This window comes from Pollachius pollachius, assembly GCF_949987615.1.
Source record: "Pollachius pollachius genome assembly, chromosome: 14".
NCBI classification, from domain to species: Eukaryota; Metazoa; Chordata; class Actinopteri; order Gadiformes; family Gadidae; genus Pollachius; species Pollachius pollachius.
Window position 1 is genome coordinate 16,630,604 of NC_136947.1, and position 15,073 is coordinate 16,645,676.

Sequence of the window (15,073 nt, forward strand, 5' to 3'; positions counted from 1 at the left end):
GTGGTCAACCAGCATACTATTGGTGGGGCTTTGGCGTTAATCACAGATTAACTGGGGTTTAGCTGGCTTTTTGGTGGTGTCCATTGCATCAGTTTGGCAACCAATGGTAAACAATATGATTGGCTTTCAGCCACACTGTTGGGCTCTCCCCTGCCTAGATCATGTGTGCACTAAAGCCAAAAAGAAATCTATGTTACCCTACAATCACTGCTAGTGTAATTAAGCATTTTCATGTCGATTACATTTGACAATCATTCATCAGAATAGCATCGGTATCATAGTTCAAAACATGGATGATTTGTATTTTAGTTCAGCACCTTGCCTTGCCAATGATTGATGACTGTGTTGATCCAAGAGAAATTAACCTTTTTCCACCTTATCTCTCCCCCTTCACTCTAACGAACCTTGTGACGGGCTGTTTTTGATTTCTCTTCCCTTTCCAATCCACTTCCTGTTGCACTGCATGATGGGCAGGCTCAATATTGTGCATGACACCCTCTGGCAGTATTGGTAGGTTCCAGCTCTTCTTTATTAGTTACTCAACCCCAACCCCCTCCCCCTCCCAGCCCCCAAATTAACCTGACTCACACAAACCTAACTAGCTGTAGCAACTGCAGCAGCTGTTAACTTTGTGTTTAGTCTCGCGAGGCCACACGTGACTTTTCGGCGAGATTTCGTATGTCTGGCCTCATGAAACTAACTTGTGTGGGACTCCATTTTATCGTTGAAGTTGGAGTCATAGTTTCTGGATAGTCTTATCGCAATTAGGCTATTGGATTACAATAAGGGGATAAGTTAGTGCAGCTACTCAAATTTTGTATTTGTTTTGTATAATAATGTTATTGCTTTATTTATAGCCAGTGATATTGCTTGGCCCACTCTCCACTCTATTCCCCACCCTGGCTTCTGGCTAGTATAACTTATTAAGACTCGTTAAGGCTCTTTTTTTTATTTACATATAAACACCAAGGGGGTTCAATTGCATTTTTCTCTCCTTATTTCCTCGGGCCAAAACAAATGCCTTCACCAGTCTCCAGTGTCAGCTGTATAAATAGTTATTTTAATATTAAGAGGTTTCATCCTGAGGTGTGTGTATTTCTATTCCTATGCATTGTCATGTGGTACAGACGGTACCACCTACTAATCTTCACTATAGTTTAGAGAAGATGTGGGCGGAGGTATATAAAATGGAGGCCATGAGGAGTGGTGACATTGAACCCCTGTCTGACCGCCGCTCTCTCCTCCGTTCCAATATGCCTCGTGTGTGGCCACAGCGCGCCTCTGTGTGGTTTGCTTACATGATTTTCCCTTCAAAAAGTTCCCATGATGCACGGTGGTAGTCCAGCCACTGTCTCAGCAGCCAACACATCTGCCGCAAGCCATCCCTTCGCAACTGCCTCCGCCAATCAGGTTTGCACCCCACCGCTTTCGTAGAGTTCCCCTTAGGCAGCGCTCTCTCTCTCTCTATTTCTCTCTCCCATTATCTGTTTCTCTCTTTGACTCTATCGCTCGCCCCCTTCTCTGTCTGTCTCTCACTTGTCTTCCCTGTCTCTCTCTTTCTTGCTCCCTGTCTCTCTCATTTGCTGTCTCTCCGTCTCTCTCCTCTGCCCTCTCTCTCTCCTCTCCTGCCTCTGTATCTCTCTCTCCCTTAGTGCACATGGACGATGTGGTAGTGCTAGAGTGACAGCAAGGCTCGGGGAATGGGGAATGGTTAGGACTCCCTCTTGTTGGCCTACACTTCTGTTTAGTGTCCATCACACGTCAAAAAATTAAGGCAACATCCAAAATTCAATAACCATTGTTTTGATGAATAAACAGTATGATTAATTAAAACAATAATGTTATGATGGGTTGCTTTGTGTATCTGTAATTGTGGAGAAGCACACACCGTATTCTATTGAATGTTTGTCCTCAAATTAACTCATTTTTTTGTCCTTTTCCATTTGAGGACTCTTCCTTATCAAAGTTGACTACCAACGAATACATGCAATTGGTATGTATGAGGTAGTTTGCTTTGTATTTTCTACAACATTTTCAGAACTGGTTTTGCACAGTATGTGCAACAATTGCTACCCGTGCCATTTTGGTGCTTGGCTTTTTATGTATTGTTTTTTATTTAAATTTATTTATTTATTTCTACATTTGGGCTTTTTTTTGCGCTGCTACTTCCAGCACGTAGCATAGCCCAGCTTTACCAGTTCTTCAGGCAAAATCCGGACAAACGACAATTCCAATGCAATTTAAAGTCAAATGTTCTTATCTGCAAGGGTAGAGAACATTTGCACCATTGCAACCGGTTTTAAAGTCTAAGAACTGTGTGTAGAGCAGACTCCATTCAGAAGGTTTCATAAATATATAGTATGCATTCGGGCAGGGGATGTTGGTGACGGTTATTGGTGACCGGTCTCTGAGCTGGTTTGGTGTTGGTATGTATTGAGGCGTGCAGGTCAACAAGGCTGGGGGGAAACTTGGATTTGCATGTCAAACACTACCTCACTGACAACGTCGTCTTACCTCACTACCACCTTTCTGGAAGAGAATGTCAACTTTTTACATATAGTAACACCACCCGATAACCTGCCTGAATCAACTATGGCACAGCGTTAGCCAAGTCTGCCTTTAGCTTTGTCTTTATTTTTTATCAGCAACAAACAAGCATTTACAAGCGTGTGTGGGAAGTGTTTCTTAAAAAAAATAATAAAAATAAACATGATTGATGCTTGACATTGGCCTACATCTAGGAAACAACGGGTTGCATGTCGAAATGTTCACGGGATCTCTGTTCTGTCTCTTGTTCCCCAGATTCCAATAATATCTGCAGATCATCTGAGTAGTCACAAGTACTTGACTCAAATGTAGTTCCTCTCAAGAACAGTGAGTTCCACTTCCAATCATATCCCCTGTCTCTCTCTCTCTCTCTCTCTCTCTCTGTGTCTCTCGCTCGTCTCTGTTTGTCTGTATTTGTCGTCTCTCTGTCTTTCTCAGTGCATTCAACAGAAGAAAATGCCTGTCACTGAATGAAATTGTGTTTGCGCTACGCCAATACGATTTCTTAGCATATAATAGGAGACATTATTTGTATTGGAGAAAAGAGAAATGATTGAAACCAGGAATAACATTTAAACCTGCCCTATGGCACGTTACTACTGCAGCAATGTTCTCCATTGAAAAAAGTGTTTTTATTCTGGTCCCCCCCCACAGTGGGAAAATCACATAGTTATATCTGTAGCTCCAACTCAGTCCACTAGAGGCTGCTAATGCAGCGCTTACATAGTGCATGTTTAACAAATTATAGAGATGACTCATTTTCATAATTTTTTCATCTTTATTTTCTTTTTGTCTCTACCACCCCCTTCTCTCTCCCATATTTCCCCGCAGATCAAATGAATGTGTGCTGGTGCCGTCCACGCCAAACTAGTTCAGCCTTTATGTACATAACATTCGGGAATGTCCAGTGCCGGGAGAGGAGCAAAGGTGCTGTCTCCGAGAGCGACCCCCCCCTCTCCTACCTCCCTCTCCCTAACCCCAAACCTCCCACCCCCACCCTCAAGGACGATGGTCGTCGTAGTAACGCATGTCATCTATCTTGGGTGCAACACACTTGGTCCCGGTGCCACCAATGCCCCACATATCAGTATCAAGAGGTGTGGACGCCACCAACCAACCAACAACCTCCTCCTCATTGGCTGGGAGATTTACCCTGTTGCCTAAACAGCAGAAGACATTTTGGTGAAACGCGGGGGGGAGGGGGGCGTCAGTGTGTCTTATATCACAGAGGGCTCATCCTCTTTTCTTTTTTTATTTTACACATTACACCTCTGTCTCCGGCAAATTTGGAGCACTCAAATTGATGTTTTGGTTATTCTTATTATGAGTATGGATTCCCATTGTGCTCATAGTCTTTTACTGCACCAATAGCAGGACAAGAGCGAGGTTTGCGTTTAGATTTGGGTAGACGATGCTGGTACGTTTGTAGATGAGAAAGATTTCGTCTCCACTTTTTATTTTCTTTCACGATTTTCTAAACAATAGCCATAAACGTATAATTTACAAAAATAAATGCCAACATGCACCTTGAATATGAAAAAAGAAAAAGGAAAGGCACAAAAAATCGATTTTTATTTGCCAAATCCTGTTCAGCATGTGCAGTTTGGTTTGTATTTGTGTTTCCTTTTGGTGGCGACTAGTGGAACTAGACTAGAAATGAGGGTCTTGGACATACGAATGTTCTGTGTAAACCAACACACGTGTACTTTGAAAGCACAGCCAGGCTTGCTACTTCTCCTTGTGTCCCATGCCATCGACCCCCTCCCCCATACAGCTACTTCCTACAGAGTGTTCTCACAGCAGTGTTATTAGGTTTTACCGAAGGTATACGCATTGTACGTTTGCAATGTGTTTTATTTTTTTTCCAGTGTTGCAGCATCAATTAATTATGTTTGTGTCTCTTTTTTTTTTGCCTGATGTGTAGTTTAGTGGGGTTTAGGGAAATTGGTCATCCTGACGAGTTTAGTTGTTTTTCAATTCATGATTCAGTTTCTTTTGGGTTTTTTTCCGACGATTTTCTCCCATCGATTCTTCATTTCTCCCTCCGGTTCTCGTTTCTTGCCTGTTTTTGCCTTGGGGTTTTATCAGGTTGTGTGTTTGTGTCAGTTGGGACACTGGGACTCTGAAGCCTGGTACTAAGATGGAGTTGAGCTGAAGGTGTTACCCCCCACCCCACCCTACCCATTTTAAAGAAGAGGGACTTTAATACTGTGTCTGTGAGCAGCACTGGTCCAACACGTTGATCACATGATGTAAAAACAAACCCTCTGATAGGTCACTTCAAATACCAGTGCACTTAAAGGATCACAGCTCACCCTCGATTCAATTACACAGCAGAGATTGACTAATTCATACGTGTGATGGCATGATGAGACCTCATCAATTTGACCGGTCTTTCTATGGATAGAAACTACTCCTAACGTGTTTTCATTCACCGATTCATCATCATACTATAAAAACCAAAGCACAGTTGTACTATATATTTTTTCTCAATCATATTCATAAAGGGTTACTGACGCATGTTCTAAGATATTTTAAAACTATTCGCGAGAAAACATGTTTATCTTATCATTCGAATGAGCCGAATACAGGCTCTTTCCATTTTCCCCCAGAGGTGTGTGTTTGTGTCTTCAACGATTGTATTGTACCTAACGAAGCCTTAGATTAATATGTGTGGTTCGTGTCCAATGTACCTCCAATCACAGTGCAGGTAACGAACACCAATGACATTTTATAGTCCATGTGCGCCTAAAGATCTCTCTATTTCTTCTCCCTTGTTTTCCCTCTATGTAAAAGTAACAATTAATCTCTCTTAAAAATTTTGCATTGATTTTATGTGTTACGTACTACTTAAGAATTTGAATCTATTTGAGGTATGTAGTTGTAGATTTTCCTTTTTTTTGCCTTACTATATATTACTTGACAACATTGGTATAGCAGTTGTAGATTTTTGAGATAGTATGACATTCATAACTTTTTTCAAACCATATAATTTCATATAGCTGGATGTGTTTTTGTTTCATTTGTGTTACATTGTCTATTAATAGATAATTGATGAAAGAGTTTTTTACAAGGAATGAAATCAATTAATTTGCTGCAAACGTGCGGCAACTCAAAAAACGTGTACGTTTAACCGAGCAACATTTTAATCTGACTCGCGACACGTCAAGGTGGTGTTTGAAGATTATAGTGTATTGAGATAAAGTTTTGTTTTTTCATGTTTTAGACTAAGATTATTTTCTACTGTATCCATTTCAAACAAAAAGAGACACGTAATATTGTTTAAATATTTCTTAAGTTTGCCCTGAATGTCAGGTCAAAGCGAACAGTGAGATGGACGGGTCGTAGTGTGTGTCTTGTGGAGAGGGAACTTTAGGAGTGAGAGAAAGACTTTAGCCAGACGGGTGAAGTCAGATATGCTGCAGCTGATGAGTTCATCACCTAAGGGTGGCGAAGGTTGACTTTTTGCACTTCTGTATATAGTCAAATGAACAGAGAAGAACATGTATCATACTGAGATATTATTTTGAATAATAAAAAAAAAGATCTATAATTATAAGGAATTTTGTTAGATTAATTTAAAATTGTTAAATTAGAAGACCAGCTAAAAAAAAAATGAAAAAACAAACGCTTGCAAAGAAGGGCACTAGTTTCTTGGCCAAACGCATTGAGAGAAAGCAACGCTTTTATAGCTTATTTGGTTAGTCGGCTTGCATTGCCAGGGAATGTTGTTGGGAGGCGGGGGTGTGTCACGCCCTCCTCTTAGGAACACATACACCCAACGATGTCCAAGCAAACCATTGTGTTGGGCTTATAGTATATACAGTGGAGACAGCACACTATCCAGATTGGTTATTTCTAGTATTTTCGGGGTTTGACTGCATGTGAAACTACACACCTATACAGAACAAAATAAACCGTACCATAGATAAGTAAGGAAAGTTAACACACTCAGATGACATTAAACACATTAGCGTATTTTTGATACACTAACAGTCGAGGACATCCACTGTTGGCGTAAAAAAGAAAGAATAATACTTTAAATAAAAACAAGTCATGTTACTCGTGTTATAAACAAGTTTTTTATTTTATTTCAACCAGCCATATTATTCAGAAGGTGATTCAGTATTGGCAGCACCCATACACCCCTGGTATATCTTTGCTTTATCTCAGCCATATGTTAACAGCCAAAGTTGACTTACAGGAATATATTCCTCCAATCATAGCTGTGCGCTCAGCAGGTGAAGGCTCACCACCGTAAACACACATTGGCAATGAAGTTGTCTTCAAAATGAATGTAACCGTCTCTGCAGTCAAGGGCAAACACAAAAACACCTTTTCAACCTAAGGTCACTGTAAAGTTGCTACAGAACCAAAGCATCATTTTATTTTGTTTTATTTCTTATGTTTTGTTTTGTTTTTTCGAACCGGGCCGAGCAGTTTGGGCAGACGTCCCGCTGTTGTCTTAAACGAAAGGTTTTCTTCCCTGCTGGGATGCACGCTTTGACCGCTTTTTACTCGTAGGTGCGAATACCACTTACATACCTGCTAATAGTTGCCACACAATGTTGTACTATTTTGTGTCCAGGTTTGTTTATGCACATTTTATTGTTGCCATGATTGACTCTTGCTGTATGGATTTAAAAAAAAAAAGAATAAAATAAAAAATTGGATTTGCTCATGCAACCCTTGTTGCTTGTCTGTTTTATTGCAATATGAATATATTTATGTGATGTGTGCTTGGAAATACACCTTGAGGGAAAAGCACCACTGCCTAATGTAGTAACATGAAAGTAGGAATCTTCCCATTGATTATAATAGTACATCTGCACCGATATTAGAAAATGGATGGATAAAAGTGCACTCAAGTGATATATGTATTTTGTTCTGTGTTGTTGCTGTTGGTTATAGTGTAACCAATTATTAAGTATATAACTATAAGACATGGAAATTATGTTTTGATGTTTGAACTATTACAGCCAATGGCTGATAACTCCTCTTTCCTCTTTGCAATATTTAATCATATACATGCAGGCTATAGGCGGTATATATATTATCATATCATATATTATAGGGCAGCCTTTAAGACCTAATCTGCAGTCATGATGGGTGATACACAAATTTCATAATTTGTTGTATTTCATACCTTCTTTTTTTGGGAGTTTGGGGATTTGTTCAGTTGTAACATAGATTTGTTAACATTCAATGTTTTATGCTTAGACCTTCCCAATTGATTGTTATATTTCATACAATTTCTGATTTCACAACCAACTGGATGATTGCATTATAGCAATATTGTATGGTAAGATATATATGTTCAGGCTATAGTCCAATAGCCTATTATATTATAGTTCATACTAAGGCATATGCACTGCAGTCATGATGAAGATCCATCATGGCTGCAATATTTCATTATTTGGTATATTGCATACCATTAGTTAACATTTGGAAGTTTTGGGAAACGTTCAGTTGTAAAATATACATAGTTATTTAACATTGTATTTAGTATTTAACAACTTCCCAATTGGTCAGCCAGTCAGTTGCATTCATTCAAATGAATGGTGGCGACATCTTGAGGCCATTCAGTTGATTCATATAAGAGGTATTTCTTCTCTCACAGTAATCAGTAATGTCAAACAGGTCAGATCGCCGTGGACAAGCATGCGCACTATCTTGTCCCATAAATCCACTGACTGGGCGACTTCTGACTGCAGGTTTCGGATGACTACGCCTTTAAGAAAGCGGAACTATGCGCTGGCTTCTGACGCGAGTTGCCTTGCGCTGAAAATGTGGGCAGGAAACGCCGAGCAAGAAGGGAGAAGTGATCACGCTTTTTCAGCACCGTTGCACAATACAGGCAATCAAATGTGCGTCGTTTTCCGCCGCTTATATTAAGGAACGGCCCTTCTTCTCGCCATTTGTGGTCTTTGAGCGATACACCGTACCCCCGCGAGCTCGACCGGCGACAGACCGCGGTGGTATCCGAACGCCAGGGCTGGTTTCCCGTCCTGCTCGGTTCGACAACATCGGGGCGGCCAGCGGGTGGGAAAAAGGATTCGTGGAAAGGAGGTGCCTTATTTCCGACCAGCCATGAGGGAGTATAAAGTGGTTGTTTTGGGATCGGGTGGAGTCGGTAAATCTGCATTGACTGTCCAATTTGTGACGGGGTCCTTCATCGAGAAATACGATCCCACGATAGAGGATTTCTACAGAAAGGAGATAGAAGTGGACTCGTCTCCGTCGGTCTTGGAAATCCTGGACACTGCGGGGACCGAGCAGTTCGCCTCCATGAGAGATCTCTACATCAAAAACGGGCAGGGTTTTATTTTGGTCTACAGCCTGGTGAACCAACAGAGTTTCCAAGACATCAAGCCGATGAGGGATCAGATCATCCGAGTCAAGAGATACGAGCGTGTGCCGATGATCTTGGTCGGAAACAAGGTAGACTTGGAAGGCGAGCGAGAGGTCTCTTCCGGGGAGGGGAAGGCGCTGGCTCAGGAGTGGAATTGCCCGTTTATGGAAACTTCAGCCAAAAATAAAGGATCCGTCGATGAGCTGTTTGCAGAGATCGTCCGACAGATGAACTATTCCACTGTTCCCAGCGGCAGCGACCAGTGCTGCTCTTGTGTGTTGCTCTAAAAGGACACTGTCGGTAGCCATCTGTGTTGTTAAAGCGTAGGCCTCTGTCGAATCCTAGTTCACAACTTCTTGATAACCCATGATGTGTTTTCTGGTCGCAGGCTTCGCGAGTATTTTTTCTTTTACACTGTTGTCTTATTGCACACAAAAGAAAATTGACGGCAGCAGCAAAATGATTATGTAAATAGTCTGGAAAGTGTTTACATGACAAAGTACTTGAATGTTAACGATTTTTATAGCTTTGTATATGACACTTCTCTGGAAATGTGCCTCAATGGGAATGTCTTGTGAACCTAGGAGAAACGCTTAATGTTTTTTTCATGTTTTGTTTATGGACAGTGATGTTTTTTGATTTTGATCTTTGAGTAGAACTGTTAAGTCTTCTTGGGTGGAACCATTTGTACAGAGATGGGATTTTCTTCCCACCTACTCTGGCAGAACTGGGGTTGGTCATTATTGGGCGGGGTGGGGGTGCATCTTACTTTGGGCTTACATGGTTCATACGCCCTAAAACTACAGAAATGGGGCTGTTTGGATATGCTCATAAGACTATCAAGCAAACAAGCACCAGTCAAGCCTTGCATTTTGTCTCTGGAACCAAAACATCCAAGTATGAATCATGAGACATCAGGCCACCGCCCCCACCTTAAGAAACCGTGCTACAGAGGATCAACTGTATGTGGCGTTACAGATAGCCTATATACCCCCCCACACTCCTAACCCCTCTTCCTGGTATGGTGAAAGTGGACTTCTTCTACTAACTGAACTTGCACTTAGCTGACGGTGTTCCTGGGTGTGCAGTGCGGAACGTGGACCTTTTGTAGTGCAGTGTTGTGGCGGCATGGGGAGGAACAGGGCTCCCATGTTAAGTGCCTTCCTATAAAACAATATTCCTGTGACTGTGCCAACAGATGAGCCCGTGTACTTCTGCAGTGCGTCTTAATGGCAATCATAGAACCCTTATCCGCATTTCTCCAGTTTTTCAGATAACATTAGTGTTTGTTCAGTTCCCACTCGGGAGTCAAAGGGAACAGAGCCTCTTCCCTGTTTATTTTCTCCCCCTTGTTTTAAGGTTCTGTGGCGGTTTGGAGGTTCAGCTCAACAACAGGCCGAATGCTTCAGATCTGGCCTTTTTATTCTTCTGGTGGTATAAGTGGGCCACAAAGTATGAACCCTTGACAACCACAAGACGATTTTTGAATCACTGTATGGCAAGCCATGTCTGTGTTTTAACGTTTTTATTTTCAATAATGTGACATTTTGACCTTTTATTGTCAATTTATTTCTTGGGAGGGGGGGGGAGAAATTCTTTATCATTCACCGATCAGGTTTCAAAGACATTTAATACAAAAACATTTTATGTAACTTTGGTGTGCTGTGCTTATTTCTGTAGGGAGGTTACTCACTTCTCGTATTCATTCTGTACAAATTTTTTCTTTTAAGTTGGACTCTCATTTGAAATGGTATGATCCGGTTATCAAATTAAATGGCCCAAGAAACAGTTTTTACTCAAATTCACCAAACAAATTGTTGAATTTATTCATGGGCCTGACTTTCTATCTACAACATACCAGAGTGTTAAAACTGTCCATACCTCAAATATAGTGAGGATAACCATAGTGTTTTGAAAGGTGTTAGATGATATCAGCAGAGGCTTTCAGAGTAACATCCTTCACTTACTCCTCCTGAGTACGCAGTTATACGCCAATTCTCAGATACCCAAAGAGTTTGCATATTATGTCAACCAAAAGGTCTTTGCATTTTTCAAACGGTTTCCCTGTTCCCCCAGAAATGATCAGTTGCATGTAGCTTTCAAATACACACATGTTTACTAGACCTACTCCATGCAGCGAATGGTAACCGAGCCACCAGGGCTGTTGGTCCAGTTGTTTGGGTAGCTGGGCAGGGTTTCCCCCATCTGTGTGCTTTTGGGGAGAGACCCTCCCCCCCCCACTCCCTGCCCACCACATGTTTCAGAGCCTGTGGACCGGCGGACAGAGGGAGGCTTTCTGTGTCAGCGGGCATACTCGCTCTGCAAAACACACACGGCCATTTGTTAAGCCGCTCCTTATCCCGGCCAATGGGCTTCAAGGGTCTGAAGTGTCCGCTCGCCACAGAGAGATACCATAGAGCCTGGGGTGGTTGAGAGGGTGGGGGTGGTGGGTTTGAGAGTACCAACGGTTTCTCAGAAAGCAGTGAAAGATTTCATGTTGTCATGTGTTAACAATGGCACGGTAACCCATCTTAAACGAAGGGAGGCGGTAGATTTGGGATGCATGGCTGGTTGGTGAGGTCTCAATGTGGTAAGCTTCACCCTGCAACACCTGCTATTACGTCGTAGGAACAGTCATGAGTCATGAGACTTTAATGCGATAATAGACCTCTCCTTGCTGATTAGACCCATTCCTGCTCGATTGAAGCTGCAGTGGTCGTATGTGTGTTATCATGAATCCAGATGTTCTGAGGGAAACTCGCATCACAGGTCCTGCTGTTGGTGGGCCATCTCAGAGCATTTCCTGCTGCATACCTTAACATCTGCACATGAAAACTCAGATTGCTCATCAGACCACGGGTTCAGCCAATCTCCCCAGTCATGTTTTTTTATGTAAAACCACTTAAAGTTAACCTTCTGCAAAAGCATCCGTCTTTATTTTTGTGACAGACCAAATAAAAATACATCCTTCGATGGCTCAAGCTGTCTATGTATGAAGTTCATTTTGACTTTATATTGTTTCTGGCAATGATTAGGGTTGGAAGTAAGAATAATATATAACACAGCATCTCCAAAGACGGTTAAATCAAGTGCATAAATAAATATATTGGAGAAGATGATGTATGAATATCTTCTCGGCTTGTGCTATGAGCCATTGATTGCTTTGGGAAAGGGATTGTATTGAGAAAAACTGGAACTTAAGTTTCATAAACGGGTGATTAGTGTCTTTGTAACCAAAACGAAGGAAGGAACTTCACAGGCTGATAGACAGCCTAAAGGAAACGTCCACGTCATTGTTGTGATGTCTGAGTGCCTGTGTTAGTGTGTGTGTCTGTGTGTGTGTGTGTGTGTGTGTGAGGAAGAGAAAGTGGATGCAGTGCCAAATGGTGCCTACTTAATTTCCAAAGAGAAAATGGCAATGTGGTCCACCTGAAGTCATTTATGTATTTATTTGTGTTACTCATGTGCATTAGCAAGAGCGAGTAAGGGCAAGATGAAAGAGACTTGACCTTTTTGTTCTCATTCTTCCTCGTCGGACGGGAATTTCAACTCCGCCGCCGCTCTGACTGAGGGCTGAACTCCTCCAGGGTGAGGAGGCGGTCATGTGACCTGTCTGCTGCTTCTGCGGAGTCGGCCTTCCCGGGTGAATCCAGCAGCGCTCACATTCTCTCTAATGCATGATGACATGCTCTATATATCTACTGACCCAACATACACACGCTCCATCAAATGCATCACACACGGCCCCCTATGCATTCCCATGTTTGGTGCAATGCTACCCTATACATGTAAATGAATAGAATATGTGTTGTTGTGGTTTCAAAGACATTGCGGAACTACCAATTCCATTTTTTTATTATCTTAAAAAAAAATCATTGATCAAAATGTATATTCATCGTCACATTTTAATATAGATGTTCCAGTAACAGAAAGGAAATCATGTGACGGTTTTTAATAAAAACCAAAGCAAAAACATGATTGAATCTCTTGAAAGGTATTGAAGGCCACTCAGCAACAAAGTCTGGCGCTTTGGCCTCCTTATCTGAGGCCTCTGAGTCCATCCAGAGAAGCCTCCATCTCCTCCTGGATATGTGTCTTCTTTATCATGTTATCCGCCCAGCCCAGAGCTCACAGCTGTGGTGCTGCCGTGTTTGGTAACTTCCTGTTCTGCTGCAACTTCTGCAAACTTACGCAAGGACACCAACACATGAACTAGAGGTGGTTCATAACGGGGTGTTGTGTAGTAGCCTCCACGCAATGTTTCCTTTATGTCTCAACACCCTCACCAACCATGAGGTAATATGTAAACAGACAAGTAGACAAAGGCACATGTCAATATGCTAAGTGGAAGTAAAACCCCATGGCAGTGACCCTAAAGAGAGCGACAACATGGGTTTGTTGTTGTTAGGGATAGCTGGCACTTACGTAATGTACCCACTTATTGCATGCTATACATCCTGGCACTTACAAATTGTACTTAGCAATGTGTATCTTATCCTATCTATCTGTGTTGTATACGGGGAATGGGTTGACCTAGCAATTGTCAGTGCTTGGCACTTGGTTCTATGAACATCCTTAATGTACCGAGAGCGATATATTGTTGTTTCTCTTTCTTCTGACAGATGTACTTATTGTAATTCACTTTGGACAAGAGCGTCTGCTAAATGGCCTAAATATAAATGTTAATGTAGATGGAAAGATGTCATTTTGTGTAGCTATGTAATGGGTATTTCTTCTCCAACCAACCCCCCTACTAAATATGGTTTGAAGCTAAGGGTGCTATATGATGCTGACATTTGTCACGGCGGTTACTATGAAGCACGGCTTCAGAGTAAGAGCTGATCCCAATCAGGCCGGATGGGGTATGATCAGATCACAGATCAGGAGAGTGTTGGAGCCCAGGGCCTAACCACGCTAAACCCAAAAACCCTCTAGTCCAGTTTCCACATGAGACTTTTCATCATCATCATTGGTATCATGCGTTTGCATTTGAATCAAGTCCCCCGTTTTGTATCTTGTAAGACATTGCAGAGATAGTCTCTGTGACTGCAGATGAAACAGGAAAACGTCAGGTCTGTCCAAGTCTTGTTGGGATCATAGCTAGTGTAGACCTGAATCGTTCATGGAACTGTTGTGTTTACAAAGCAGTCGTTCCCCGTTAATGCCCTCGCCCACAGCAACTGTAATGTGAATGGAACAGTACAGTTAAACATAGCTGTATCTATTATTCACCCGTACAATATGTAGTAACAACAGTGGAAGAATTTGAGGGGGCACATGGTAGATCTTTATGACCCATTCAAGGAAGAAATATTGTTGTACATGAAGCAAGTATTGAGAGCGTAAGAGAATATGAAGATATATATTTGTAGAGTTCATTAGCCAGAGAAGGCACAGTATATCACATGTTAGTATTGCTCCAGCTGCTTTCCCTGACCTGAGCACAAAGCTTATACTATACTTATATAGGATCCCAAGTCTGTGTGCACGCATTTGTGTGTTTGTGGGTGAAATCGTTCATCGTTTATCAGCATACCTGTGTGTACATACACGCGTGTACTGTGTGCATGCATATGTGTGTTTGGTTGTGTGTGTGTGTGTGTGTGTGTGTGTGTGTGTGTGTATGTGTGTGTGTGTGTGTGTGCGTGTGTGTGTGTGTGTGTGCATGTCTGTGCGTGTGTGCGTGTGCGTGTGTGTGTGTGTGTGTGTGTGCATAAGTCGTCTAAATACATTTCATTGAATAATTTCAAACTAAGGTTTACACATGTTGTCGGTGTGTGCTGGAAACTGGTGCAACGGTGGGAGCAGTACGAGAGGAGAGTGTTACATTTGCCTCCTCACCACCTCGAGGTCATCCACCACCTGGGCCTGTCAGAAACCAACAACGTGGACCTGTGTTCACCAGGAGGGCTCATGTCAACTCACCGATAACACAGAGCGAGCGAAACACGGCACTTGGATAAGGAGAGAGAGAGAGAAAAGCTGAAATCATGCAGCGACGTTAGTCCCAGAGCCGTTAGAGAGGTAATGACGAGTGGAAAGGTCACAAGGCTATGAGTGATATGGGAAGTGAGGGAAATCGACCAACGTGGCAGTCTACATTCGCCACACTGTGTGGTTTGTGATTTGCACAGCGACGGCATGTAGCCTGGCGCCAGCACGAGTGAGATGGTG

The 15,073-nt window shown here is 42.2% G+C and overlaps 2 protein-coding genes across 14 annotated transcripts in view; both read left to right on the forward strand.

Annotated features, from left to right (window-relative positions):
- The window catches only part of mbnl1 (muscleblind-like splicing regulator 1), a 45,982-nt gene extending 38,749 nt beyond the window's left edge, over positions 1–7,233 (forward strand). For 4 of the 13 annotated variants that reach the window (XM_079751228.1, XM_079751229.1, XM_079751224.1 and 1 more), the window contains 5 exons: positions 475–510; positions 1,319–1,410; positions 1,949–1,993; positions 2,803–2,874; positions 3,379–7,233. In XM_079751228.1, coding sequence (XP_079607354.1) covers positions 475–510; positions 1,319–1,410; positions 1,949–1,993; positions 2,803–2,859 — 230 coding nt within the window. In that variant the 3' untranslated portion in view covers positions 2,860–2,874; positions 3,379–7,233. Of the gene's footprint in view, positions 1–474; positions 511–1,318; positions 1,411–1,948; positions 2,005–2,802; positions 2,875–3,378 lie in introns of all 13 variants that reach the window. The other 9 variants (XM_079751232.1, XM_079751226.1, XM_079751225.1 and 6 more) reach the window with 7 other exon arrangements.
- Positions 7,234–8,318: 1,085 nt separating this feature from the next.
- LOC307086150 (ras-related protein Rap-2a-like) lies at positions 8,319–11,307 on the forward strand. The gene has a single exon (XM_079751237.1). It carries the CDS (start codon positions 8,638–8,640, stop codon positions 9,184–9,186), a length of 549 nt encoding a protein of 182 aa, XP_079607363.1. The 5' UTR covers positions 8,319–8,637; the 3' UTR covers positions 9,187–11,307.
- The last annotated feature ends 3,766 nt before the right edge of the window (positions 11,308–15,073 follow it).

Bases quoted from the DNA above. Each gene is read 5' to 3' on its own strand.
- LOC307086150 (XM_079751237.1), top strand. From the start codon at position 8,638: ATGAGGGAGTATAAAGTGGTTGTTTTGGGATCGGGTGGAGTCGGTAAA.